This window comes from Lissotriton vulgaris, chromosome 4_1, assembly GCF_964263255.1.
Source record: "Lissotriton vulgaris chromosome 4_1, aLisVul1.2, whole genome shotgun sequence".
NCBI classification, from domain to species: Eukaryota; Metazoa; Chordata; class Amphibia; order Caudata; family Salamandridae; genus Lissotriton; species Lissotriton vulgaris.
Genome location: NC_141691.1, coordinates 1,397,964,830 through 1,397,992,085, shown reverse-complemented (window position 1 = coordinate 1,397,992,085; position 27,256 = coordinate 1,397,964,830). Strand labels below are relative to the sequence as shown.

The 27,256-nt window shown below is 47.0% G+C and overlaps 1 protein-coding gene across 1 annotated transcript in view; it reads right to left on the bottom strand.

The window, feature by feature from the left end:
• The window catches only part of LAMA3 (laminin subunit alpha 3), a 1,118,674-nt gene that overhangs the window by 904,655 nt on the left and 186,763 nt on the right, over window positions 1-27,256 (bottom strand). Inside the window, exon 3 of the mRNA XM_086917979.1 lies at window positions 11,312-11,429. Coding sequence (XP_086774105.1) covers window positions 11,312-11,429 — 118 coding nt within the window. The remainder of the gene's footprint in view (window positions 1-11,311; window positions 11,430-27,256) is intronic.

Here is a 27,256-nt window from a genome sequence, read left to right as displayed (position 1 = left end):
TACCAGTCTTTTTCCGAAAGCCGGTCTGGTTCAGTGGTATGATCAGATTTGACTCAGCCCAAAGTGCAATCTCCTCTAAGATGGTGCCCGCGAAGTATTTCGCCTCGTTGTCAACGAGGGCTACTAAGCGATAGTTGTTTGGGTCCATCTTGTCTCCTTTTTTGTAAATAGGGACGATCGTCGACCACCTCCAGGATTCTGGTATTCTGTTTAGAAGCCTAACTTCCGTGAATAGGGTTTGCATGATGTCCGCCCACTCTGTGTTTTTTGCTTTAAAAAGGGCTGGAGGGATACCGTTTGGTCCTGGAGCACCTTCTTTCCTGCCTTTGGTTATCTGCTTTTTGATTGAGGTTATCTGCTGAGTTCTAGAGATGTCTTGGTTGTTGGTGAGTGAGCCTTGATCGACCTGACCCAATATCGCAGACATGTACGCTTCACAATCTGACTCTGTGCTCTTGTTGATCTTGTTTTGTGCTCCTGTGTGCTCTGAATGGTCATTGAAGTGACTGGAGAGATAATTAATCCAAGTCTCTTCCGTGATGTGAGATCCTAAATCTTTGTGCTGTGGGCGCATGATCCTATTCACTGATTGCCAGAAGCGGGCACTGTTGTTAGTTTTGGTGTCGTATAGTAATTGTGCCCAAACCTCGTTTTCAGCGACTTTTTTAATATTCCATTTTGTTCGATTGAGCACAGCCCTTTGGTGTTTCAGCTCTGCTCGTAGGTAGATGCTGTTAGGGGCTAATCTCAGCTTCCATAATGTCAGGTTTACTGATCTTCTTAGTGTCTTTAGTTGTACTCGCTGTTCTTTCTTTAGGTTGTTTTTGCTGCTCTCTTTATGAGGATTGACTTTTGGGGCACCCTTGATTGCCAGTTCTTTTAGCAGTATTCCCATGTATTGCTCCCAATAGGTAGTGTGCCCAACAGCAATTGATTTTTGGATGTTGTATAGTTGAAGTGCAGCTTCAGCCAGAATGGTCGAATTAACTGGTGTGCATTTGATCCTTTTTTGGTTCATGGAGTAAGTCGACCCAAGCATTGTATCTGGCCTGATTGCGGTTGGTGTCTTTGATATTATATGGCATTCCTGGGGGCGATGATCGCTTTCACCCTTATCCTCCATTCTAAACCCCAAGATGTATGGGAATAACGCAAGACTAGCAAAAGTATAGTCCAGAATGGAGCTTGCTGTGGTCGAATAGAAAGTTTCTACTGAAGGAGAGTCTGTCAAAAATCTTCCGTTTAGTGCCCGAAGGTTTTGCTGTTCTAGGTTGTAGAGAAAACGGTTGTTTTGATGTTTTCTCCTGTTTAGTGGGGCACTTTGCGTTGGTATAGTATAAATTCTGTTTAGAGCCAGTGCCTCTTCTGCTGCTGACGAACCAAGTAGATCTTGATTTAGGTCCCCTGTCAGAAGGAAGAGTGGCTTTTCCATCTGGGTGACATACTCAGCCAATTGATTGGAGATTTTAGAGGAGTCTTTAGCTCTGTTTTTGGGATGAACATATGCGTTGATTATGCATACCTCTTCTTCTTTATTCCCAAGGGCTAATATTATCTTTACTGCTAATGTTGTGGATGAAGATGAGTCCATAAGGATTGCCGAAGATATTGATGTAGTGGAAACGTAGGTGGCCAGGCCTCCTGAGTGGTGGCCAAATCTGCTGGTCCTTGCTGCTGCTGTGGCAAAGCAAGTATAGCCTGTGATGTACTGTGGAGTTATAAGCCAGGTTTCTTGCAGCGTTATTATGTCAAAGAGAGTAATATAATGCTGGAAGTCTGAATCGTCCATTTTTGAGTTTAGGCCATAAATGTTCCAGGAGCAGATGCCTATGGTTGATGCACTTCCCCTGCTGCCTTCTCTGTTTTGTTGATAGCGTCCGGCCTCTTCAGGGCGTATAAAGATGGTTCTGGACAGTATTTTCCTTGTAGGAGCTTGGTTTTGCTCTGATACCGCCGTTGAGCTTGCTTCCGACCGGCCCCAGAGGCTGCATATCCTTCCTTTTGGTGAGCTTCCTCGTGTGGTCCTAATTGCACTGAAAGTGCGAGTCTGATGTTTCTTTAGCACTGGGCTCAAGCGGCTTGTAGATGGTGCTAAGTGAGGGCCTGCTGCCGCCGTTGGACGTGCTGCTGGTCGCTGCCAGGGGCTACTCTTGCTTCTTTTAGGTGAGCTTCCCAGTGCATCCCTAAGAACGCTAAAGGTGTGAACCTGGTGTATCTCTGGCACCAGACTTGTCCTGCTCAGAAATGGCGAAGGATAGGCTGGTCTTTGTAGGGGGACCAGCTTGATTCCCCAGTTTTTGAATAGCTCTATTTCCGCTAAGATCAAATCTGCGACATTGCTAGAGGTCCAAGTTGTCATGGTTGCCTCCGGGCTTTGTGGGTTAGCAGCGCGTAAGAATTCTACAGAGACTAGGTCCTTTGTGCTTAGGCCCCCCAAATTGGGGATACATTCCATTAGTCTGAGAATGTTGCCGCGATGTAGCAGGTCCTGCTGCCCTTTTGACATATATTTAGGGTAGAAAACCAGGATCTCTGTTGGCTGTTGGATGCTTCCTTCTCTCTGCGGTTTTGTAGGTGAGTGGTATGCTTTAGCTGTTGGTCCATAGCCTAGTTGTACTTCATGGGTTACCAGGTATTTACTTTCGCCGGTGTTGGGCGGGATGTGTTGTGGATTTGGTTAAAGAAATTTGCTTTGATATTGCACCCGTGTCGAGTGGCCATTTTACCTGTGAGTGCACTGTTTGGCTAGGAATGGAATGAGCAGTCGTAATTGCTGTGACCCTGGTTGGATCTTCGTGGTTTGAGCTTAGCATTGGACCAGTAATTCTTTTTCTGTCCCCTTCATGGGGGTTTGACGTGGATGATTGCTTACTTTCAACTGATGTTAGTGCCTCTTGGTTGATCGTCTCGTCAGGTGCTTGCGCTAGGGAAGCAGACTCCTTATTTGGGGGTACTGGTTCTCCCGCTTGTCCTTGAGTGTCACACTCTTGTTTGATCTTGTTTCTGCTGATTTGTATAGGCAGTTGGATCTTCATTGCCTCTTTTTTGTGTGCATCATTTTGTTTTGTTTGGTCTCTTGTTGGAGAGTCTTGGGTCCATTTCCCATCTTGATCCGACGAACTGCTGTTTAGTTTTTGCTGTCGATTAAAACAGTTTGAAGCATGATTTGCCCGATCTGTTGGGCATGCATTGATTATGTTAACCGAACGTTTTTTCTTTGTACCAGTGAAAATAGAGAAGCATTTTGTTGTATCTGTTTGTGGTTTTTGGTTGCGCCTTTTCCTTTTTTGTTGTCGACGTTGTTTTGCATTGAGTTTTTGCGGGATCCCCAGTCCCGTCTGTGTTACCTTCAAATTTTCAGAAGCAAGGTGGTCGTTTGGCCTTATACCGGATGTTTCCCTCCTAGATGCTCCCTCTTCGATTTTGTTGGAGTCCAGATCTTTTGTTGCGTTTTCTGTGTGTAGGTTCATTATGTCGCCTATGAGGCCAGTTAGCATTGAGGGCAATGTAGCTAGTTTGTCCACTACAATTGCAGCTAAGGTAGGTATTTGTTTGTGCTCTCGTTATCAAATTATTCAAGTTGCCCAGCTTATCATCAATACCGGCTGTGAAAACTGCCAGTGTGTTAAGGAGGGTTAATTGTAACTCCATTTTTTCAGATTGATATTGCAGGGCTTCGACAGCTAGCTGGATTGTGTTTAACAATGAATTCCAGGTACTGGTGTTTTGTTCTTTCTTGAGCTCTTTCTCGTTTTTACTGTTGTTAATATTGTTAGCGTTGTTGGCTGCCAGGGGTGGGCAAAGGTGGAGGTGCTCATTGTGAACTGGATTATAGGTTGCAAGCATATCTTCCCATTCAAGTGTGTTAAGATAAGACACCGTTGCCCTGCCATCAGCTTTCTGACTAGGGCCCTGAGAACCTGCTCCCAGCCTTCCCGAGTTGGTCAGTACGTCAGCTAGGCCATAGTCATTCGGATCTGTAAGTGGTGGAGCGCATCCAGACGTTGGGTTTACAGACTTGATAGGTGTGCTGTGGCTGTGGCTCGTGGATTGTATGCGGGGCATGGGGCTGAAGTGTGTTTCCTTAGAAAATACTGCTGCTTCTGTATTTGGATCGGCCCCAGGTGCCCTTTCAATTGGCCAATTACCTTGTTTGTCGCCTGAATGTGATGCCAAAGAAGTTTTTTCGTTGACTGTAAGCTCGGCCTGTGAAGACCTCTGGATGTTGCTCCGACTGCATGTATCCTGTCCTACCAGGTGGGCAGGAGGTGATTGCGGATTGGAGATAAAATCATGGGGCTTTCCACTTACAGATGTGGTCCTCTGAGCTGTGCTAATGTTTCAGTGCTTCGAGATCCCGCCTTGATGCAGTTGTGCCATGGGTTTTTCTGGGGAAGAAGGGCTTGTGGTCATTGTTAACATTGGTGGTGGCGAGTCTGATGGTCGCGGTGACAACGGTAACAGTGGGGTTTGCAAGCCATGCAGGTGTTCGTTGCTCGAGAAGATGGCTGAACCCGGGTCCTTTAAAATGTTGAACTTTGTGTAAATCTTTGGTTGATAACACTTGTTCGTAGCTTGCGGTTTTATTGCTGCCGTCTCAAAGGCCAAGACCGGTTCCTGCTCTGTTGTGATGAGGTTCGGCTCTGTGCCCGGGGGTGCGCTTGGGTTTGTTTTTGTTTTATTTCCCTTTTTATTTCCCGTTGTTGCCTTCGATTTCGGCTTTGGCTCCAAAGACCCCCCGGTCTTGCCTGACCTCATGAGTTTGCCCTAAATCGCTGCCTAAGGATGCTTCCGGAAATACTCCTTTCTAGGACAGGACTCAGGGTTCAAGAGCTCAGGGGTTCAAGAGCTCAACTCCATGGTTCGCTGTTGGTTCTCTGTTCTGCCGCCTGTAAACCAGCAACAAGCGGAAAGCTTATGAACCTGCAGGCGGAAAAGCTTGTTTCCCTCTTCCTCCCGCTGAAAGTGTTCAACGGTGCACAGGTTCCTCGAGTTTCCAGCTAGCTAGCCAGACAGCAGGCTACCGTCTGCTATCCGTTCTCACTCCGCCATCCGTCACCACTCCCCCTCTTCTCCCGCTATCCCCTACTGAAGCAGGGGGTAAGACCGGGGTGGTAGGACAGCGGTAGCAGATGCAAAACTAGCGCTGGCACGGACGCTGGAGACTGGAGCCAGGAGTCGGACGCAAAGGCTGTCAATCGTCTCCCTCGTCTTCTGAAGCAATATGCACAGGGTGCTGGACGGTGGGTACGGAAGCGCAGAACAAGGGCAGAGGTGACCTGCTGACTTAACCCCCCCTGAGACCCACTGGATCCTGTAGTGCGCTTCTGACTGCAGTACGAGCAAGTGCGAGGTGGTACAAGGCAAATCGAGGCGGGGCCGTAGGGCTGTGCTCTCTCCTCTTCCCGCCCACCTCCGCCTCCGCCTTCACCTCTTGCCGCTGCTCACCTCTCCTCCGCCGCTGGTGACCGCCGCCGCGCTAGATGCGCTAGATGCAGGATGCTAGATGCCGGGTGCCGGGTGCCAGGGGGGCCTCTACCGCTGTTTCCCCCCTGCTTTGGGCTAGCTTGGACTCGGGCTCCGCGGGCTTCTCACAGCTTCTCACAGTATCGTCCAAACCAGCGGCTGCGGCTTCGCAGTTGCTCTCTAGCGCCACCGGAAAATCAGATCAAAGGTATAGGTGGTGGGATCTGTTCCCAGCACAGCTGCATTTGGCCTGAGCTACGATTAGAGTGTGTATGGCCGAAATATTCTGTATGTGGAATATGTGGAACAATGTCTTGAGTGCAGACAAACCTGTCAAGGCGAACATGTAGGCCATGGGGATGTGAATAGTATGAATAAACTCTGGTATTGGGATTTCAGTAACACCATACATCTAGTAACTCTCAGTGTACCAACCAGGTGGTGAGGACATAAAGGTGGACACAGTGAAGGGTAAGGGTGGGAAGTAGCGATCTAATCCTATGTCAAGGATGCTATAAAAGTCCCCACCCAGTACCCAGGATATGTCACGCGACCGGGCTAAAGTTGATAGAGCTTGAAGAAATGGGGCTTGTTCCACATTAGCGGCATGTATCGCCCTGAAGAGCAACTGCCTATCATCCAGGCATCCCTCAATGAAAACATACCACCCCTCCAGATTAATACCCGTGTGCATGGCAGGGAAAGGGACCCTCACCCGAAATCATATTAGGACCCCGTGAGCATAGGTTGAGTAATTAGTAGAGAACACCTGGCCCTCCAACGTTTTTGTAATCTAGACACCTCCTCTGCCACGATATGGGACTCTTGTAGATAGGCTATGTGCTTCTGCCCATGCCGCAGACAGGAATATACCGCATAAGTATGAGAAGGGGTATGAATACCTCTCACATTCTAAGTATTAACATTAGTGGTAGCCATGGTAGGGTGCCTGAGGCTGTATGAGTCCTGATTGCTCTGGGTATAGACCGATGAGTCTGATCAAATGTATGGTAGGGGAACAAGTGCTGGCCAAAACAGTAAAGAACTAAAAATGGAACATGATAACAAATCAAATACCATTGTGAGCAGGTGTACAACAGGTGCCTGCCCAGACAAAGAAGGCTAAGGACTGGTAGGAAGGAGCCATTAAAAAGAGATGAGCAGTGATGCATGATATGGAACAGCAGCCACGTCCCACAGTGAACAGAAAAATACAGGGCAGACTGGGTGACCTCATAAGCCCCCACATAACATATACAGGGCATCCCAAGAGTGACATGTCAGCACTCAAAGCCTGCGAGAGTGGTATAAAGAACAATAGTGACCGACCACCCTTCCCACAAGGAATTAGGAGACATGTCACATGTAACAGTCAAGCAAGTGGGAGAGAACAAGTGATGTGAATACGCATATACAGTTACATTTACATTGTTTGTTAAAGGATATCATTGGACGTCTGAGGAGTCACCAAAGGCAACACATCAGTGCTCAGGGGCATGATGTTGGACGTGAGAGTCTGAATCCCCTGAGGATATAGAGACATCTTCATTCACACTGTAGTGAGGAGCGGGGTCGCAAAAGTCTCCCACCATTTGCAGTGCTTTACGGTGTTCTTGGATGACCTCTTCAGGTTTGTTGTGCGGTGCGCGTAAGAGGCCACAGAGGTCGGGCGTTGTGTACGCTTTTCAGAATTTCATCCCTCTAGGCAGTGGTTGCCTGTCCAGAGCCAAGGAGGGTCCAGAGCCAGCTAGTCCATGGGACTCCATCCAGGTCCAGACATCCTTGAGGTTGGAGAAGAATGAAGTTGCACCATTCACCTGGACATGCAGACGGGCCGTGAAGAGAAGTGCATATTGGATGGGATGCTCTTGCAACCTGCACTTACTTAACCTCAAGAAAATGGTGGCATTTCCACTGAACTGCTAGATTGTGGTAAGGTAACACCATAACTTTCGCATTGTCAACTATCAAATTGCCCTGTTCGTGTGACTCACTCAAAACAGTGTCCCTGTCATGGTAATGCATAAGGCGTGCCACTAGTGGATGGAAGCCATGAGGCAGGCAATGTGGGGGGACCCTGTGAACACTTTCCACTGAAAAGAAGGGAGACAATAATGTCACTGGAGTGAAACCTCGTATCCGGGTATCCCTATATACCTATGCATCATTGCCCTGAGCCCCCTCAAGGAGGCCCACCACTCTAATATTGTTACACCTGTATCACTCCTCAGCGTTCTCAACGCGGTCCTTCAGGATGCAGACCTCCTCCTGTAAAGTGAAAAGTTGGGAATGCAAGACTGAAGTTTTTGGTTAAATTGTTGCCACTGCTTGTTCTGTAGATTGTACCATTTCTGATAATTTCCAATGGTCATCTCGCAGCAGGGTGAGGTCCATGGTGACGGCATCAATCCTCAATTCCATGGAGATGCGAGAAAGCTAGACTTCATCCTTATACTTAACTTTTGTCCAAGCCTGGTTGACGTCTTTCCTTGAAGACCGCTCGCAGCGAGTTCAACTCACAGACCTTGTGTCAAAACCAGCTAAGTTGACATGCGGTGTGCCCCAGGGCTCGGCTCTGTCACCCCTGCTCTTTAATATATACCTGCAGCCTTTGATTGCAGCATTGACTAGGATGGACTGCAGAGTTTATAATTATGCCGACGATACACAAATCCTGATCCAGATTGACCACTCAGCTAAGGCCCACCTGAGAATGCAAGACATCCTCAAGTTTACAATCAACTGGATGTCGGACAACTCTCTAAAAATAAATCCGGAAAAACCGGAAGCCCGGCAATTACGACAGCTGCCAATCCGTGGAGCAATCAGTTCTGGCCGCCAAACCAGGGCCACTTCCAGAACCAGCAGTGGCAGTAAAAAGCCTAGGCATTAGAATTGATGCCCTGCTATCCATGACACAGCAGGTATGAGCAGTGGTGGGCACTTGTGTTAGTTTGTTGCGCCAGCTGCGGAAACTCTCCCCACTGTTGTCCTTTTCCACGCTTAGGCTGGCGGTCTCTGCCCTGATCCTGGCACGGCTGGATTATGGCAATTCTTTATACTATGGCCTCCCAAAAAACCTTCTGGCCAGACTTCAGGTTGTAATGAACGATGCGACCAGGCTCATTTTTAACAAACCTAGGAAAACTCGAGCCACGCCTTTACTATGTAGCCTACACTGGCTGCCAATCGCTCAAAGAGCAACATTCAAGAGCCTCTGCATCGCACATAAGGCCGTCTATGGCTCAGCCCCCAAATACATCCAGGAACAGCTCACTAACTACACGCCAAGTAGGACCCTTCGGTCTGCGGATGCGTGTAACCTGATATGCCCTCGGTTTAACTTCGCATCCAAGGGCGGCAGAGCCTTCTCTAGTACTGTCCCCTTGGCATAGAACCGCCTCCCAGCAGAACTCAGGAACCAAACCAATCTGCTAGTGTTTAGGAAGAATCTGAAGACCGTGCTATTTTTGGAGGCATGGGGGCCCCTGTGATTCAGTGGTCTGGTGCCTTACTGATATTGTGTGTCCGCTGATAGCGCTTAGATACCTCTGGGTGATATAGCACTCTACAAACTCATAATAACATAACATAACATAACAAGTAAATGAGTGGACGTTCCATAAAGAGAATTTGCATACCCACATGCATTTACGTATGCATGAGTTTCTCATGACTCCAGAAGTTCCCTTCTTCTTTGATTGGGTGCTCATGGTCACATGACCAGATTCTCATGGGCACTAGCTGTATTCCCTCTGACAAACCTTTCACCCAACCTCTACCCTTTGAAGGCTCCTGGAAGAGGAAAATGAGCATTCTTGACTCTTGCTTCCTATCCCCATCATCCCCCTGACTATACCTTTGCATATCTGCTGCACCCTGTTTACTTATGGTGCCACTCTCTCTCTAACTAGTAGGGGAACACCTGTGGTTCTGTGAAAATGGGCCTCGTTACGAAAGGTCATGGTTCCGTTACGATTTTGGTGATGTCGGACCGTATTTGGCGAATGCGACTAATGTGGAGTGAAAATGTCACGTTAGCTAGAGAGTTTGCTGTGTAATTTGGAGATTTCGTTTCGAACATGGGTTCCATTTTGTTTAAGGCCTCCATTTTGTCTTGCCATCATGCAGGCCGACAAATGTGGTCGAACGAACGAAGCAACCTGGCCTTCACATATTTCTACATATTAACAGGGTCTTTCTTGACTCCGAGGTGAATTGCAAGAACCTGATACCATCACCTGAAACTGACCCTGCCGAGTCAATTTCCCTGGTTTGATCGTTGTCTGAGATTACGAATCATTGTTCAGGACATCATTAACTTTTAGTCTCCTTACACATGCCTTATCTTGCTCACTATCAGACATTGTGTCCTTTTCTATGCTCTTTACTACATGCATTGTGCTTTTCAATTATGGGTTTGTCCTGCTTGTGGAAATTGGATTTGGGGACATTCCCAATGATTAACTTTGGGTTGGGACATTGCAAACTGAGCTTTTCGTCGTGTGATACTTTGTTTGAGAATGTATTTCATTGGTTGACTTTTGCCGCAGTGGGAGTGTATCCTCATAAAATGTGATTATTGTGTATAAAAAGGGAAGTCTTGCTCTACGAATTTGAGCAGTCTCCTGAAATACCACCATGCTGTGTTTCTAGGATCACTGTTACTAGCTGCAGCTAACATACTTGGTCTCTGACGCCACCCAGAAGTATTCTGTGTCTCTGTAAACCAAGACAGGTGAATCCGAAGACTTTGGGCGTGCCCCTGGCGCCGCTGGGTTCTAAAAGCCCGGTTCTTCACACCTCTCCCTTCCACTTTCAGCATGTTGCCACAATCTTGGTTTGGTACCCAGGGCAGCATGACAAGATGCCTGCAGGCATGGCCTAAAAGGTCTTTCAAGGCCCTTTGATCCTTCAATTGCCCATCTGATATCCCCTTGATACCAAATTAACCTCTTCTCTTTGCCACTTTTAATGTCCCCATCTGCTCCTGCCATGTTCTTCCATCTTCGGGTAGGTGGCTGTTAAAAAGAATAGCTGTACTAAAAAAGGATTCTTCTTAGGTTTATTCTCAAACTTAAACCCCCTCTGACAGCACAGTAACGCAATTACAACTGCCCGCTGGCATCTCAGTATCACGAATGCGCAGGCATTCTACAAGGTGAGCACAATACGAATCTAGAATACCCAAGGAGTGGTCCTCATTAGGGCTTCAGAGATATATGAGCTAAATGAACAAGGGAGACAGGCACAATAACGAAACATGAGTTTGAAAATAGGCGAGCGCTAGGGGTTCTGGGGAAGGATCATAGGGTACGTAAAACCTACTCCCTTACGTTCTTGTGAAGCACACAGTAAGAACCAGACCCTCCTAATGACACCTTTCTGCTCCTCCTTCCAAAATCAACAGTAACATTTCCTACAGAAAAATGTTGTTTGGAATTTACAACAATATTGTTCATTGTATAATGCTCTGTTATTTTGTCCTACGTTGGTAGGTGTATCCTATATTAATACAAAATATATATGTATTATTTTTTTCACATGAAGCACATGCATCTGGGTCCAAGGTGAAAGTTATCTGTTGTAGATATTCAAATAATCTAACTTTTAACCTCAGTGTTTCCCAAAACCACACGTCATGACCTCACAAGTACAGAGAAAATAGGACATGGGTTTAGAATTGTATACTGTAAAATCATAAATACTTTTACAGATCCACAATTCAGAAGTATGAACACTGCATAGAAAATGAAAATTGCTGTTGCAAAGATCCATGTCATTGAGAAAATACATGGCCATTACTGTATTCAAATTAGTTGATCATACCAAAGAATCTACTTACGAGCAAAATATTGCCAGGGCATGTACGTTCTTCCAAAGTCTACTGATCTTTCCAGAACCCAAAGATCCGGGCGAGGGGAGTTTGCAAATTTGATGAGGACGTAGGCAACATGAAAAAACTGAAGAACAAAATACATTTAGGAAAGATTAGACAGCAATTTAAAAACAGTCACTGGATACTATATACACAACTACAGAACAACTATGTTCATATATCGGGTCAATGGAGTTTTTGCACTTCGAAGTATGACATATTTTGCTGTACAACTATTATTTTAGGAATGTAAAATGTATGTAGTATTATAATTTAGTCGGTTAGTCCTGCATTTTGTATTATTTTACCAGATAGATTGCTCAAAACATTAAGAAGAGAAACCAGGAAAAATATCAACTTGAAAAAACATACCAAATACAATACAATAGGTACGACCGACATATTTAGATGCAATATCCTTTTAAATATATATATTACTTTTCTAAGCCTGGGAACTGATGCACAAGTTTTCAGGGACATTTGAGAAGCTTACTCCATGTGTAGGTCACTCCTACTCCAATATGTAAAGTACTAATGATTGGTAATTTTGTTGAGGTATAACAAATTTGCATAGGTACATAACAGTGACTTTGTCATCATTACTTTGTAGGCATGAAAACCTTTTGTAAATATGATGCTGTCTTGAAGGGGCACCTGATGCAGATCAATCAACCTTAGTGTCATGTGATCACGTTTGCAATTCTCTTGGATTGGGTCATGAAGTTCTGTGGAGGACAATCTTTATGGGTGCCAGAAAGATGCTTCTGTTAGTTCCTGAATGTATGCAAAAGATGAAAATCATTACTATAATGACTCTCATGCTGGACTCCGGGAAGTCCGTGCTCATGAAGCCCCCTCCCTGGGCTGATTTTGGCCCTGAGAATCCCTTTCCAGGGGCCTGGCCAAAACTTAGAGGGGAGGAGGCCTCACCCCTGACCCGGCCTCTTCATCATGAGTGTCCTGGAGCCCACCCAGGGCACCTATCGTGCTACGTTAGGTACCGCAGAGGTAGCCTCAATGCCCCCAGCAGAACCTGTCGGCTCCCCACCTCCAGCGGGAGGTTTTCCTGTTCACTCCCAGCGAGCGGGAGCAGCTTTCCTGCTCTCGCCTGCTGGGAGTGGACTTAGAGCTTGCTCTCGCTTGGTGGGAGCTGTCAAAGCTTCCGCCAAGAGAAGTTCTGAAAAAACATTTCAGCCATAGGCCACAAACGTTTTGCAGTAAAACAAAGTTAAAATACATTTTGTTGGCATTAAGCTGCACATCGTTCATGGTGGGCTTCCACCCAGTGAGTGTAACACACATGACTTTTCTATTTACATATCGGCCCTAGATTTAAAAAGCAAGGACAGAGCCGTAGACAAAAACCTTATATCATATTAAATGCTTGTTCCTGAGCCTCCTATCATTTAATTGTGTTGAAAAAACGTGGTTTGCTACCCACTTGATGGCTTTTTGTTTTGGTTAAAACCTTTAAAAGTGCATGTGTATGTAAAAACCAGTTAATAATAATGCAATAAGTTGTATACAAAGTTTACATTAAAATTACCATCATCCACAATACAGTACTTGAGAGGGAGGAATATATATTACTCACTCTATCATCACAGTTTCATCCCCATCGTGCCCCGTGCAACTCAAATTGCAAATTTATATTTGGACATGGCAAAAATTATGGGGCTCATTAGGATCGCGGTTTTCCCGCATCCTCCGGGCCGGCGGAAGCCACTGGAGGAGGATGCGGGAAAACCCCTTCTGAGGCACAAAAGACCCACCGGAAAAACAACTGTCAAAGGAGGGTCTAGGGGACTAGATTTACCGACCTATCAAGCTCATACCCCTTATGAACTATGCTACAACAACAAAAAGGCTTGAAGGTCTGGAAGGTTTTGGGGACCTGATAACCAACTCTAGATAACAACACTGAAAATATAAGTGCTGATTTCGATACACAGACTCCCAAGTTGTCTTCAGAATTCCTAATTTTTAATTCTTTAAACTAGGGATTATGATTTAACAATAAATCTCTAATGGGATGCAGCCCTCTCAATGCAGCGCATGGTGTTTCTTGACCTCACGGGCTATCTTGAACAACCAAGTTTTTTATGTAATATAATCTTAGAACATATTGAGATAGTGACAGTCATCATGCCCTGAAATTGTCCTTCTCCATATGTCCAATAGAGCGGGCCTCAGTATCCGAGCCGTTGCCGGGTGAGGTGAGGCTTACTTCCCACACAAAGCTGGGTAAGTGCATGTGAGATTTATTTTCATATTGTACACAGATTAACTGTATGTGACTATTTATAATGCACAGGATATAATTTGGCCGTCATGAAATTGACTGGCCCACTGAGTGAATGAATATGCCACAATTTGAGTTCACATCACATTTATCAAAATCCACGTTGTTTCATTGTTGACATAAAAAATTCTTTCTGATGTTTACAGGAAAGGACTCCTCGTTACCCAGTTACTTACGAGGATACGGTAGGGTGGTCTATTTGGCCACACCATTCCATCTCTGTAATCATTATGTTTTCTTGATTAAATTATCATTTTTTCACACTAACTATGGTGGATGTTGCAGTAGCTAAAAATTCAGCCTGGCCCTGAAGAATGCCGGTAAACTGATACCATAACGGCAGAAACATGTTGGCCTAAATTTCACAAGCTTACTGTACAGTGATATTCTCACACTGTCATCACACTGTTTTTATATTTGACGTCTTGGTAGATACCAATAAACATATTTTTTTACCTCAACCGTCATTTTAATTACCATCACGTATCTTTTTGAGCACTGCACCCTATCAGCACCACTTTCGGTGAGGACACATCTTTTTTCAGAATCAGGATCTACTGGTACCAAGCCATTATCTTTGGGCTTGGCCACACAAGAACCTGCTGATAAGGTCCTAGATGACGATGTTCCGCCACATGGGTGGGCTGATAGGACTTCTTTACATCTGATGGTCTTTCACCGTTAGTTGTGATTGTGGTGTGTGACACTTCTTTGTGGCCACTTCTTTTGCTCAACCTTCCAGACCTTCAAGCTTTTTTGTTGTTTTAACAAAAGACCCACCCCCAAATTAGGATGGCGGTGGGTCTCAAAATCCGTCCTCAGCTTTTCCGCCGCGGTTGCCTTCCGACCGCGGCGGAAAAGCTCTAACATGGCTGGCGGTGTCTATCAGACACCGCCAGCCATATTAGGATTGCGGAAATCATATGCTTTTCCACTGCGGCTTTTCCACCGTGGAAAAGCATACGGACATTGACTTCGGGGGCCCGTTGCGGGCCCCCTTGGTGAAGGGTGGGTGGGGGGTGCACATGGGGGGTACCTATGGTACCCCCCAACATTTGCGTGGACAAAGCGGCAGGCACCGCGTGGTGCCTGCTGCTTTGTGCACGCAAATGCCGTGCATGCATTTTTAACATTGCGGCGGGTACAGCTTGAAGCTGCACCCGCCGCAATGTTAAAGATTGAGGATGTGACCGGTCACATCCTAATCTGCAAGGAGGGACCGCCGCAGCCCCTACGGACGGCCCCTCCTACTCTATGGTGGCGGACGGACTCAGGTCTGTCTGCCATCATAATCGGCCCCTATGTATGGTGTTGTAATATGTATCACTACTCTGAGGGTGTCTTGGTGATTCCTAAACCCTAGCCTACTGCAATATGCTATATCCAGCGGCTGGGCACCATCATGAGGTTGGCAGTCGGCCCTGAGGTGGCAGTTCCCAGGGCCATTAGTGGCTGCAGGAGGAGGGCCTTGCTGCACCCCTCCTTTCTATTTGATGGGCCTGCCCTGGGGAGGTGATGGTCCCCAGGGTAGAGAACTGCTTAGCAGACTTATATATATAACTTACTGGTGGTAGCCAGTAGGTAGTTATATTTAGGACCTAGTTTCCATAGGAAAATCATTTTTTGACTTGCCTATATCTTTAGTGGCGTTTGACGAATCTTCACAAAAGTTTCCCAAAAAAGTGTGGTGGTGATTCTTGTGTGTATGGAAAGTTTCGAGGTGTTCCGTCAAGCGGAGGCCAAGAAGAAGGAGGGCTCAAAAAAGTGGGTTTCCCATGTTAATTTCAATGGGTGCTCAAACACGAGTACAGCCCGAACTGCTGCACGGAATTACACCGTATTTGGAGAAAGGTAGATTTTGGTTTATAGAACACACTTTCAGATATTTGGTGTAATCTATTCAGTAGTTGTTGAGAAATTTAAGGAAATTCAAACTTGGATATCAGCGACCTCTACTGATTTGTGAATAAGAACAAGCTCGAACAGAGATCTGCAGATCTCTGATTGGCTGCCAACACCTCAACAAGTCACAAAAGAAAAATGTAAAAAAAAAAGAAAAGGGGGCAGGGTAGTAGTACCATGAGCCACAAGCCTAGGTCTTGGGGTCCCAGAGGGGCCCCAGCAGGGCAAAAAAACATTTAAAAAACGAAAATACAGCTTTTTTCACTGAAATTCTTTTTTATAAAACATGTGCAAGCTCCTGCGCTTGTTTTCATAAAGGTCCCTTAGTAGGCCAGGTCACTGGGGCATTTTATAGAAAAAGGAGGGGGCCACGGAACCCCCTTCCTAATGCTCCTAGAGCCATGGGGACCACCACCTCCCTGGGCCTTTATTTTCATAATGGATGGGGCTGCATGGAACCCCCTCCTGGGCTTCCTCGAAGCCTCCATGACCACCACCTCCCCAGTGCTCTGTTTTGACTATAGAAGTGGGCTGCATGCACCCCCCTTCCTGGGCTTGTAGAAGCCTCGGGGTCCACCACTTCCGATGTGGCTTTGTTTTGAATAAAGAAGGGGGGCCACCACACCCCCCTCATGGTTTTGTAAAAACCCCGGAGACAACCATATCCCCGGGGCTTTGTTTTGAATAGCGGAGGGGGACCACGTGGAGTCCCCTTCTGGGCTTGTAAAAGCCCTGGGAACCACCACCTCCCCGGCGCAATAATAACAAGCATTTACAATGCAACGGTTTCGCCTTTTGGAAAAGTTTGAGCTATTGGCATTGTAAATGACAAACTTTTTATTTATGTGTTGGTTTTGAAAACAGATAAATAAATGGCATTCTCATTTACAATGCCAATAGCTTACTCTGTCGCAAATGCAAGACGTATTGCATTTGCACACACACACCCACACAAGAGCCCCCCACACACACACACACAAGAGCCCCCCACACACACCACACAAGAGCCCCCCTTGGTCTTGGTTGGAATCAGACCCTGGCCTTGGGAGTCACTTGATGCTTCATCTTATAGAGATGTGAACCCTGACCTTGGGGCCTGAGTCCTGGCTCTGTGAAGGAGCTGCTGCTTCACCTTGATAAGGATTTGTGCCCTGTTATTAATCAATATTCCAGACAATACAATGACTTAAAACAGCGTTTAGCTGTTGTCAATGCTAAATACCTGGGCATACAACAATTTTTTAGTGGGAAAAAACTTAAAACATATCGTTACTGTAATATAAAGTTTAAACGTACTACTGTAGCCAACTGGTTTCACCTGCCCCTACTCTGTACTCAGAGGTGTCAACTTATTCCTGGAACCTAAACTCTACGAAAACCTACTTCACAGCATGGCTTCGGACTAACAATAACACTCGGTAATGTTCGCAGCGTGAGGGTGTCACTTTACATATACTCACGACCATTCATTGCTTTCTACAATCAAACAAAAATATTGAGATCTGAATAAACTCACGAGGCAAGTGTAAAAATAGTATAATTGCTATTTTTTTGTTTTAATGAAAATATGGCAGCAATTTCCTTGTACGGACTTGAAACACCGCTGTCCAGATGACCCCCAGGGATTAGCTTTCTGGCTGCAGAGTAAACAGAGCAGGTAAGGCGCGTAGGGCAAACATCCGGGCCTGCGGCGGGAGCAGGGCGCAGCCGCCCATTCCCAGCCAATTAACCACTTAGGGAGCAGCTGTGAAGGCACCCCCGGGGAGCCGCAGGTAGCGCTGCAGGGCGCCGAGGCGGAGACTAGCACAGACCCGCACGCTCTGCCCTGGGGGTATGCGCCCCCCAAGGAGCCCCTTAAAGCGTACTTTGCTCTCAGAGTGGGGGCCTGAAAACTAAACCGGGACCCAAAAACTTTTTACCGAGCAAGAGCCATGCGCCTCGAAGGAGCCACGTCCTCGCTGCACGTCGCGCTTTAGGGCCATTTCGAAACTTGGGAAGCGAGAGAGCTACCATACAAAAGGTATTAGAGGGGGTTGGTGGTAAGAAAACAACGCACCCAGCACATTATTGGCACCGACGCTTGAAAAGTGGATCACACGAGGGCTCTGGAGGCTCAATCAGTCCGCGGCCATAAACCTGACTCTACTGCCCTGGTTTCTTCAGCGGGACAAGGGGGCGGGGGAAGCAACCTGAACACGTATCGTTCACCCTGCTGAGTAGGCATCCCATGAAACCCGGCGTGGGCCCCCCGCTCCACCCCTCCCCCTCTTTAGCATGAGCGCTGCAAACGCCGGGAGTTTCCAACTTTACCGCTCCCGTCCCCCCCAGCGTGGCTCGACACACCACGAAGATGAGTGCGCCCCGCGGGACTTACTGCAAATGCCAGCGTGAGGAAGAGGAGCATATGGTACCTTATTGCGACATGTGCACATCATGCAATTTATATAGCTAGCACTTGGCACTTTTATGCGATTTTGCACGAATACATTTTGTTTAGGTTGTACATAAAGTTACCCATGATGAATGTATTGAGGGCTGTTAACCATAGTTTTGTACTTTAATGATTGCTTATACGGTTGTTATTGACAAACCGAATAAAGCTTTTGAAACGAAATGACATGAATAAAGTGCTGATTCCATTCCCTCCATTAAACATTTTCCGTGCTTGCACTAGGAGGATGCCTTCATTTATTTGACGCGCTTCTGCCTGCGGTGCAGTAGTAGACACGTGTCTGCCATGCATAGCCGGAGGGAGTCTGGCCCCGAGGCTGAAGCATCCCCTCCTGCGGGTGAGGTGAGCGACTCCAACCCTCCCTGTGATCCCTGTTAAGGGGAGGCTGAGACCGGACAGCCAGCGCTGCCCCTTCGAAGCCAGGTTCTAGTCCCGGTGTGGGCTCGGCATCCCAACCTCCCCCCCCCCCCAATAAAAACTGACTGATACTCTGTGTGACGTCGCTGCTGCTCATTTGCAGCGCTACGATGCCTGCGGGACGAGTGGGCGCTGTATAAAGCTTCAACAAATAATAATAAAGTCAGTCTCATGCACAGAGCGGAGCATCGCCCCGGCAACAGTCCGCTGCAGACTCACCGCTGGCGGCTGCAGGACAGGCGAGGAGCCGGGCTGAGAGCAGGAGGAGGTAGGCTGCAGGGAGCATGGTGCGCCGAGGAGCAGCGCCTTGAAGCGGCAGGTGCAGCGCCTCAGAGCGACGCCTCGCACTGCACACTGTCTCCACGCTGACTCCAGATGCCGGTCGGGGCACGTGACCTGACACCCTGAGGCGGTCCTGTCGAGGCCAGGCAACCTTAACCAATCATCAGCGATGAGAGCGGGGCCACGCCTCTGTGCTTTGCCTGGCCTAAGGTGTGGATTACAAGGTCTCCCTATCACAGCAGACTGCTTTCCGGGAAGGATTGGGGAGGGGTGGTTTGCGTTGAAAGCATCCCCCGCGAGGAGCTGAAAAACAGGGCGGTCTCAGCAGTGCTCTACATGCTCTCTCCTACTGAGCGCACGCCCCCCCCCCCCTCCCCTGCGAAAGGTGCGTATCAGGGCCTCAGTGAGACGAACTGAGAGAGACAGTGACAGAAGACAGAACAAGCACCTACGAGGACAGTGGGGGGCGGGAGAGGAACGGACGGCGGGAGGGGGCGGGAGAGGACACAGGGGGCGGGAGGGGGGCGGGAAAGGACACGAGGGGAACGGACGGCGGGAGGGGGCGGGAGAGGACACAGGGGGCGGGAGGGGGGCGGGAAAGGACACGAGAGGAACTGACGGCGGGAGGGAGGCGGGAAACGTGGGGACGGCGGGAGGAGGGACACAAGGCAGGACAGCAGCAAGCACGGCCCGGCCGGACCAGACTCGGGGGCGTTCCCGGCGTCGCGTGACGTCGGCAAAAGCCAAAGAATCTCGGGAACGCCCCCGTGTCTGGTCCGGCATTGACGGACGCCTCTCTGTTCCAATGGCTAGCCTCCATTTATGGAGCTAGCCAATGAAGCAGAGAGGCGTGTTCAAGTCACCCATACTAGAAACTACAGATTTCTCTGGAGGAGGAGCCTAACGGCTCCGCCCCCCAGCGAAACCTAATAAATTGCATGGGGACGCATGGACATCCGGGCCTCAGGGACCACCACCTTCCCGGGGCATACACAATAGAATATACTGGGAGGGAAGCCCCACCGTGGCCATAAACGGCCCCGGGGATAATCACCTCCACATGGCCAGCCCGTGCTCAGAGAAGGAGGGGGCTGTGTGGCCACCCTCCTGGAGCCATATATAGCCCTGGGGACCGCCACTCCCCTGAGCCAGCTCCTGATATGTTCCAGGCTGCCCACCTCCGGGACATAGCTGTTTGCTCTGACTTGGCAGGAGCTTTGACAGCGCCCGCCAAGTCAGAGCAAACACGAACTCCACTCTCAGCAAGCGGGAGGTGTGAAACTGCTCCAGCATGCTGAGAGCTGAGTTTTCCCTGCCCACTGTCAAGCGTGCAGGGAAACAGATGAAAGATTTGCTCTTAAAGATAGGGATCTGCATCTTTAGCAACTCCCTGTCAGTGAGAGCAAAGCTGGCTCCCACAGGAGGCAGGGAGCTGGCAGGGACCGCACGCCATGAGGGTCCCTTCAAAGTTCCAATGACTGGGTGCCCTGGGTGGCACCTACAATAAAGAGGCCAGGTCCTGGGGGATGGGGTTCCTGGGGCCCAAGACTGTTCGGGGTGGAGGCTGTGTGTCACCCCTCTCCCAATTGTTTGTGGCCAGACAGGGGGGATGGGGTCCCTGGGGGCCAAAATTAGCCTAAAGTGGGGGCTGCTTGGCCCCCTTCCCATTGAATTAAGGCTGGGCCCCGGGGGATGGCATACCCGGGGCCAGAATCGGCCTGAGAGGTGGTGGTCCCCAGGTCCCAGGGGGGTTCCGCAGCTCCTGTATAATTTTTAAATTAGCCCCTGGGGAGGTGGTGGTCCCTGGGGCATATATAAGCCCCAGGAGAGGAGGTCTGTGCTGCCCCACTCCATGGTAAAAATAAAGCCTCTGGAGGTAGTGGTCCACGGGGCTCTTGGCGCTCAATGGAGGAGATTTCCCTGCAGTCCCCTGCCTTAATATCAGTAAAGTCCTGGGGAGGTGTAGGTCCAAGGGGCTCATAAGAGGGAAAACATATGGCAGAAAAACAAGCAGGAAAGACAAAACAGAAGGCAGAAAAACGAGTAGAAATTGCAAAAAAAGAGCAGAATAAATTAGCAGAAAAGGCAAAACAGAGGATAGCAAAATGAGCCAGAAAGCCAAAACAGAGCAGAGGGCAAAAGAGAGACCAGAAAAACAAGCAGACAAGGCAAAACTGGGAAAACAGAGAGCACTCAGACACTCACATACCCACTCACAGACCTACTCAGAAACTCATGCACCCACTCACAGACCCAATGACACACTCATATACGCTGGTCAGTTGGTGCCGTCACCGGGATCAGGGCATTATCCCGTTTAATTTTTTCCACAAATAAAACAGTGAAGGCACTCCATTCGGTAGTAGTTCAAGGTTCTATATTCAAAACTGTGTTCGCCTACGCGTTTCGAACCAAAGTTCTTGTTCACAGCAGTTTCTTACATATATATAATATATATATATATATTTTTTTTTTCACTGAAAAAAGCCAAAGTTTACAGGGACGTTATAGTTAGGTTAAAATTTTAAACGCACAAAGCCAACAAAATTCTGCGTTTATAGATAATTGAGCTACCTATAACTTAGGCTCCCACAATGCACTGCTCATGACCTCACATATTATATCACTTATGACATCTTCAATGACATCACTGATGACATCTCAAATTACATCACTCATGACATCATCCAGTGAGCCACGTGGCCCCCGTTGATTTTTGTCTGTACCCTGGGGATGGGGTTCCCAGGGCAAAAACCAGCCCAGGAAGGGGGGCCATGCACCCCCCTCCCCTTGGAAAGTGTAAAACCAGTGATCATGGGTCTCCCTTGTAATTACCCTCAGTATGCAAATGTCTAAATTCATTAGCAAACTCTACTTGTTTGGCCCGGTCCCGTTTTCCTTAGTAGTATGCAAAGGTCTTCCCGCCTTTTCTCATGTTGGTGGACAGCTTAAGAAAAAGCCCCCAAGCGTGTTTCCCGCTCATTTTGGTGAAGTGCTCTTGATACAGAGGTATACAAGGCCTTCTCCTCCAAACAAACAAGCACTTACTTCATATAAGTGGGAGGAAGTATCCTTGTTTGGTGGAGAATCACCTCTTTGTTGTCTTCTCTTGTTGAAGATTCATGTTATCACAGATTTTTGGATGATGAGATTGCAGGAACAAACACATTGCTGAAATTACATGCACACAAGGTCACTGGAGACATTACCTCATGGTCCTTTACACTGCTGTAGTGAAGAATATGCAGTAGACATTTATCCAACGATGTAGCACTTACTAAGTAACCAAAAGAAAGTACTCCGGGTGGGTAGATATTTTCGAATAAAATATGACTCTTCTTGGAGAAAATATAGTTCCATTCTGGCCTTGATGCTCATTTCACAGAAATTAAACCTCAGCAGGAAGCAGTTACAAATATAAATACAGCAGATGACCCAGTTGAAGCTCTACTTTTGTAAACTACAAATGATCCTAACTTCTTGGGCTTGGCTCGTATTCCACGTTGAAAAACAATCTGAAATCCTAATGGAGGTGAATGCATTGTTGGTCTATCTGAACAAAATCTGATCTGTAGTGACTGTGATGAGTGGTTTCTTTCTTGTCTTCAGAGCAGAGTCCATGGTTTTCCCTTTTAATCACCCTGAGTAAGCAAATGCCCCAAATCATCTGCAAGGTCTGTCTGTTTGGCCTTGCCTTGTTTTCCTTAGTAGTATAAAAAGGGGGTCTTCCCACCATTTCCCACGTTGACAGACAGCTTACCAAAGGCATCCAAGCACATTTTGCCCCAATTTTAGTGATTCGTTCTTGATGCAGAGGAACTTAGTGGACATCTCCAGCAAACAAAGAAACACATATCTCATATAGTTAGGAAGAAGTATCCTTCTTTGGTGGTTTTGCCCTCTTGTAGTCTTGTCCTGTTCTGTAGACGAGGATTCATGTAATCACAGATTTGTAGATCAAGGCGCAAGGAACAATCGCGTTGCCGAAATTACAAGCATACAAGGTAACTGGAGGCATTTCCTCATGGTTAATTATGCAGCTGCAGTGTACACTATGCACTAGTTATTAACCAACGAAGTAGCACTTAGTAATTAAGCAGTAGAAAGTACTCTAGTTGGGGAGACATTTTGTGCAAAGCTGTGGACTCTTATTGGGTAAAAGGGCAGTTAAGGTTCCGTTCTGGCCCAGTCACTCACACAGCTACTAACACACCTATATAGACACTCAGAGACCAACTCACACACCCATTCAACTAAACCTTTGAGATTTACTAAAAAAACAAAGGTTACAAGGACGTTATAGTTAGGAAATAACATTAAAAAACGCAGAAATCCACAAAAAATGGAAAGGTTACAGGGACGTTATAGTTAGTAGATAAGATTAAAAAGCATAGAAGTTCACTGAAAAAAAGAAAAGGTTACAGGGACATTATAGTTAGAAAGTGGAATTTAAAAAAACCTTAGAAATTCTTTGAAAAAACAAAGGTTACAGAGATTTTATAGCCAGGAAATAGGGTTGAAACAAACTTAGAAATCACTGGAAAAAAAACAAAGGTTATAGGCACGTTATAGTTAGGCTCAGATTTCACTGGCACAAAACCAGTAAAATTCAGCAGTTATAGTTGCCTGAGCTAACTATAACGTACGCCTCCAGAATGCACTGCTTATGACCTCACATTACATCACTCATGACATAGTAAGTGACTTCACTCATGACATCATCCAATGTTTTGTACACCTTTTTATGGACTTAAAGATATATACTAAGCTACTTATAAGAACAAAACTACTACATATATAGATCCAGCTGTATTAAAGAAATTCTTGGATAATTGTAAATATGTACAAATGGATGATTCCAGGTTCTCTGCTCTTTGACTTTTTGACCCATACATCTTGTGGCTCAGATGTTATTTAATCAACAATACTTTACCTTCATATTACACTGTTTGATTAGGATTATTTAGCATAATGATACATAATTTGTTTAGTAACCCATTGTTTCTCTTGTATCCCCCTCCAGTGTTTGCCTTCATATAGTGCCTTCATGTATTGGTCTCAAACATTTCTGTGTCACTGGTCTGGTTCCCCTTGAGGCCTGCCCCAGATTCTGATCACATTGCCCTTGTCCTGTGGCTCCACCATCTCCACTTATCTTTTTGTACAAAGGTATGTTTTACTTGTTCTTCTGTTTTTTGTATTGGATTTCTCTGTTTTTCTCTTTCTTTCTTTATCTGTCTTGACATTTCAACTCTTTCTTTTTCTCTGTCTCCCTTCTTTTCTGCTCTCTTTTTCACATTTATAGTAGTGCTTATACTTTATATAGTTCTTTCATGATCCTCATTGTATACAGCATGCGTTTCCCTTATTCTTGTGTACGATGTAACATTTGAATCAAAGCTTTATCTATTAGTTTATGTCTTTCGGAATAACCACTTGAACTTCAGGGGGCTGGGTTCACCAATGAAAAGACAAAGAGTCTTAGCTCATTTGGCTAAGTTTAGAACTGATGTAGCTATGCTTCAGAAAATACATTTAGTGCAAGCTGAATTGGATAAACTGTCTTGCACTTTAGTGGGACAAAATATTTCATGTCCAGTCTCCGGTAAGAAAAATTGCGTTATTCTTTGTAAAAACCATTTGATATCCACTTAATATCCCATGACTGTGATGTGAATCGGTGATGGTTTATTGTAAAGTTGACTAATAATAAAATCCCCTTTTCTATTTTTCATATTTATGCACCTAAACAACCTGGCAAAACCTTTTGGCCCGACATTTCACATAAATTAACCAAACGCTTTCGGGTGGAATCTCGGTGCCATGAGTTCCCAGTAGGTGGAAAGCTGCTCCTGGCAATAAACCGCATCTTGCAGCCAGATCTCTCAACCTTTGGTGCAGGCCACCTAGCCCAGTGCACAGCAACCCATCGCTTGGCTAAGAGTAGGAACATGGCTGTGAGGTGTCGACCTCCAGGCGGGGCATCTTTAACTTTTCCCAGGAGACCAAACAGTGGGGTCTGTGATAGTGAATGGTCAAGTTATCTGACGTATGATCGAGTAAGCTGCAGGCCAGTATCTCACCACTCGTGGGCACTCACAGGCGAGATGGAGCCCTGCGGGGCAGCGCATCGCAAGCAGCACGCATCATCAACCAACCTCATGTGAAGAAATTGGGATACGGTACAACCTGTGCAGGATTTTAAAGTGAATCAGCTGCAATCTGTAGTTTGGTGAGAGGGCTGCTGTTTGCCCACATAAATACATTGTGCATCCATGATGGGAGGGTCCGTATCTAGGTCCCAGGCAGCGCTAGCCGCCGGAGTGTGCACGGGTGACGTGTCCTGCATCTCAGCATACAATCGAGTGACTAATCTGTGAGGGGAGGAGTTTGTTAGTATTTGTTCAAGTGTGTGAAGCAAGGTAGTGGCACACGGAATGTGTCATATAACGCATGACAGTTTGCATGGAGTTGGTGGTAGAGAAGGACGTCTAACGCTGTGGGCCAGGAGTGCCCGTCTACCTCGAATGGGTTTGGGATTGACCTTCGGGGTATTTGTGTGCAAATGTACTGAGACCTCGGCCATTTCCTCTTGCTCTAGCGCTGTCATCTTGCAGTGGTGGCAGCATGGGGTTGCATGCAAGGGGATCGAGGGAGCATAGATGCAAGGTAAATTGGTGTAATGCCACATGCCTTCCAACACCCATCAAATGCACTCCACTGTGTCAATTTCTGCATGCAGGGGCCTGTAGGGTTATTAGAGCACTGTGGTAGGAGGACAAGAGGGCATCTGATCTGCCTACGCCACCATATGAGGTTCAAGCGCACGGGGTAGAGGCAGAAATGGAGGTACTGGGCTTGTGTGCATAATGCGTAGAACGTCATGTAAGGCGCATTGGGGCCTCCCTACTGAAATAGCAGAGTGAGAGTTTCCCACTTAACTATCAGCTGTTTCCAGACCAGACCAGGTCAACCGGGTTGTAGCGCAATTGTGGAAAGAAGTGTGTGGTGAATGGGATCAGGAGGCTAAGAAAGAGATACAAGAATTTAGGTAAGACTACCATTTTTCTAATATCAATCCGCCCCATTACAGACAGAGGGAGCTGAGTCTAGGCTGGGATATGCTCCTCCAGGGCCCTGCCATAGTTGGCCCTCCAGAGTTCATCCATGTTGTGGCTAAGCTAAATACCCAGGTAGCACATCGGTTCAGTGGCCCATTTTAGTGGCAATTTGTATTCAAACGACTGCGTGCCCATGGCGAGGGGAAATAGTATAGACTGAGCTCAGTTTATGTGGACACTCGAGTATTCACCGAATCTATTGACTTCATGAGTGACGGGGGCTATGTTCGTCTGAGGTTCTCAGACTTACAGAGTGATGTCATCAGCATACATGGACATTAAATTCCTTCAGCCGTAAAATTTAGTCCCATTTGGGAATGGGGATGTCTTAGTTGACCGGCCAGCGGCTTCATCGTCACAGCAAATAGAACCAGGAATAAGGGGCATCCCTGGCGGATTTCATGCTTCGCAGAAATGGGTTGGTGAACGGTGATCATCTCATTTAAGTGAAGTCGAGCAGTCCTGGAGGCGTATTAGGAGCCGAATCAGGTGCACAAATCGAAGGCTGAGGCTAAGGCATGAGAGTACAAGTAGGGCCACTCTAAAGAGTCAAACGCCTTTGTGGCATCCAGGAGAGCATCGACGACAGCGAGCTGAGGATTGATAGAATTCATGAGGGTGAACATTGTGCGAAGATTATGCACGGTGGCCTGGCATGAACCACGACTGGTCCAGTTGGACAATATCAGCAACAGAGGGAGGAGGTGATTAATGAGGAGCTTGCCAAATATTTTACTATCAGCATTTACCATTGAAAGTGGCCGGTAAAAGTTGCAATGATTAGCAGCCTTATTTGGTTTGAGTATCATGACTATAACCATCTCATGGAGAGATGGTGGCAGTGTACTGGACGCCAGAGAGTCCTCATACATCGCCAGGAGATGTGGAGCCAATATATCTGCATATTCTTTGTAAAATGAGGTGGTAAGCCCATCCAGGCCAGGCACCTTATCACTGGGAAGGCTCTGTATGACGTGCAGTACCTCCGCCATCATGAAGGAGGACTCAAGGTAGAAACAATGGACCCTATTCAGCCAGAGCAACTGAATGGTGTCTAGGTAAGTCAACATCTCCTCCTCACTCAGCACTATTGTGACACGGTAGAGCTGGGAGTAAAAGTAAGTCATGTTTTGGAGCAGTCCAGCAGGGGTGGACTGTCACTCTTGCCAATTTGAGGGTCCGGAGGTCATGCTCAAGCGCAGCCAGTTGCGCCCACATCGCCTTGAGGATACCTGACTGTTTCACAATGCAAATGCCACGAATAACGACTTTGAAAGTCTCCCATAGTGTTGATGTTGAAGTGACCGACCCCTTATATTAACGAAATAATCAGGGATTGCTGCTCAGACCTCATTTCTAAAAACCGAGTAAGATTGGGCCATGGGAGTCTAGCACCAGATAAAAGCCCACAGGGTGGCCAGCAGTATGGAGAGTTC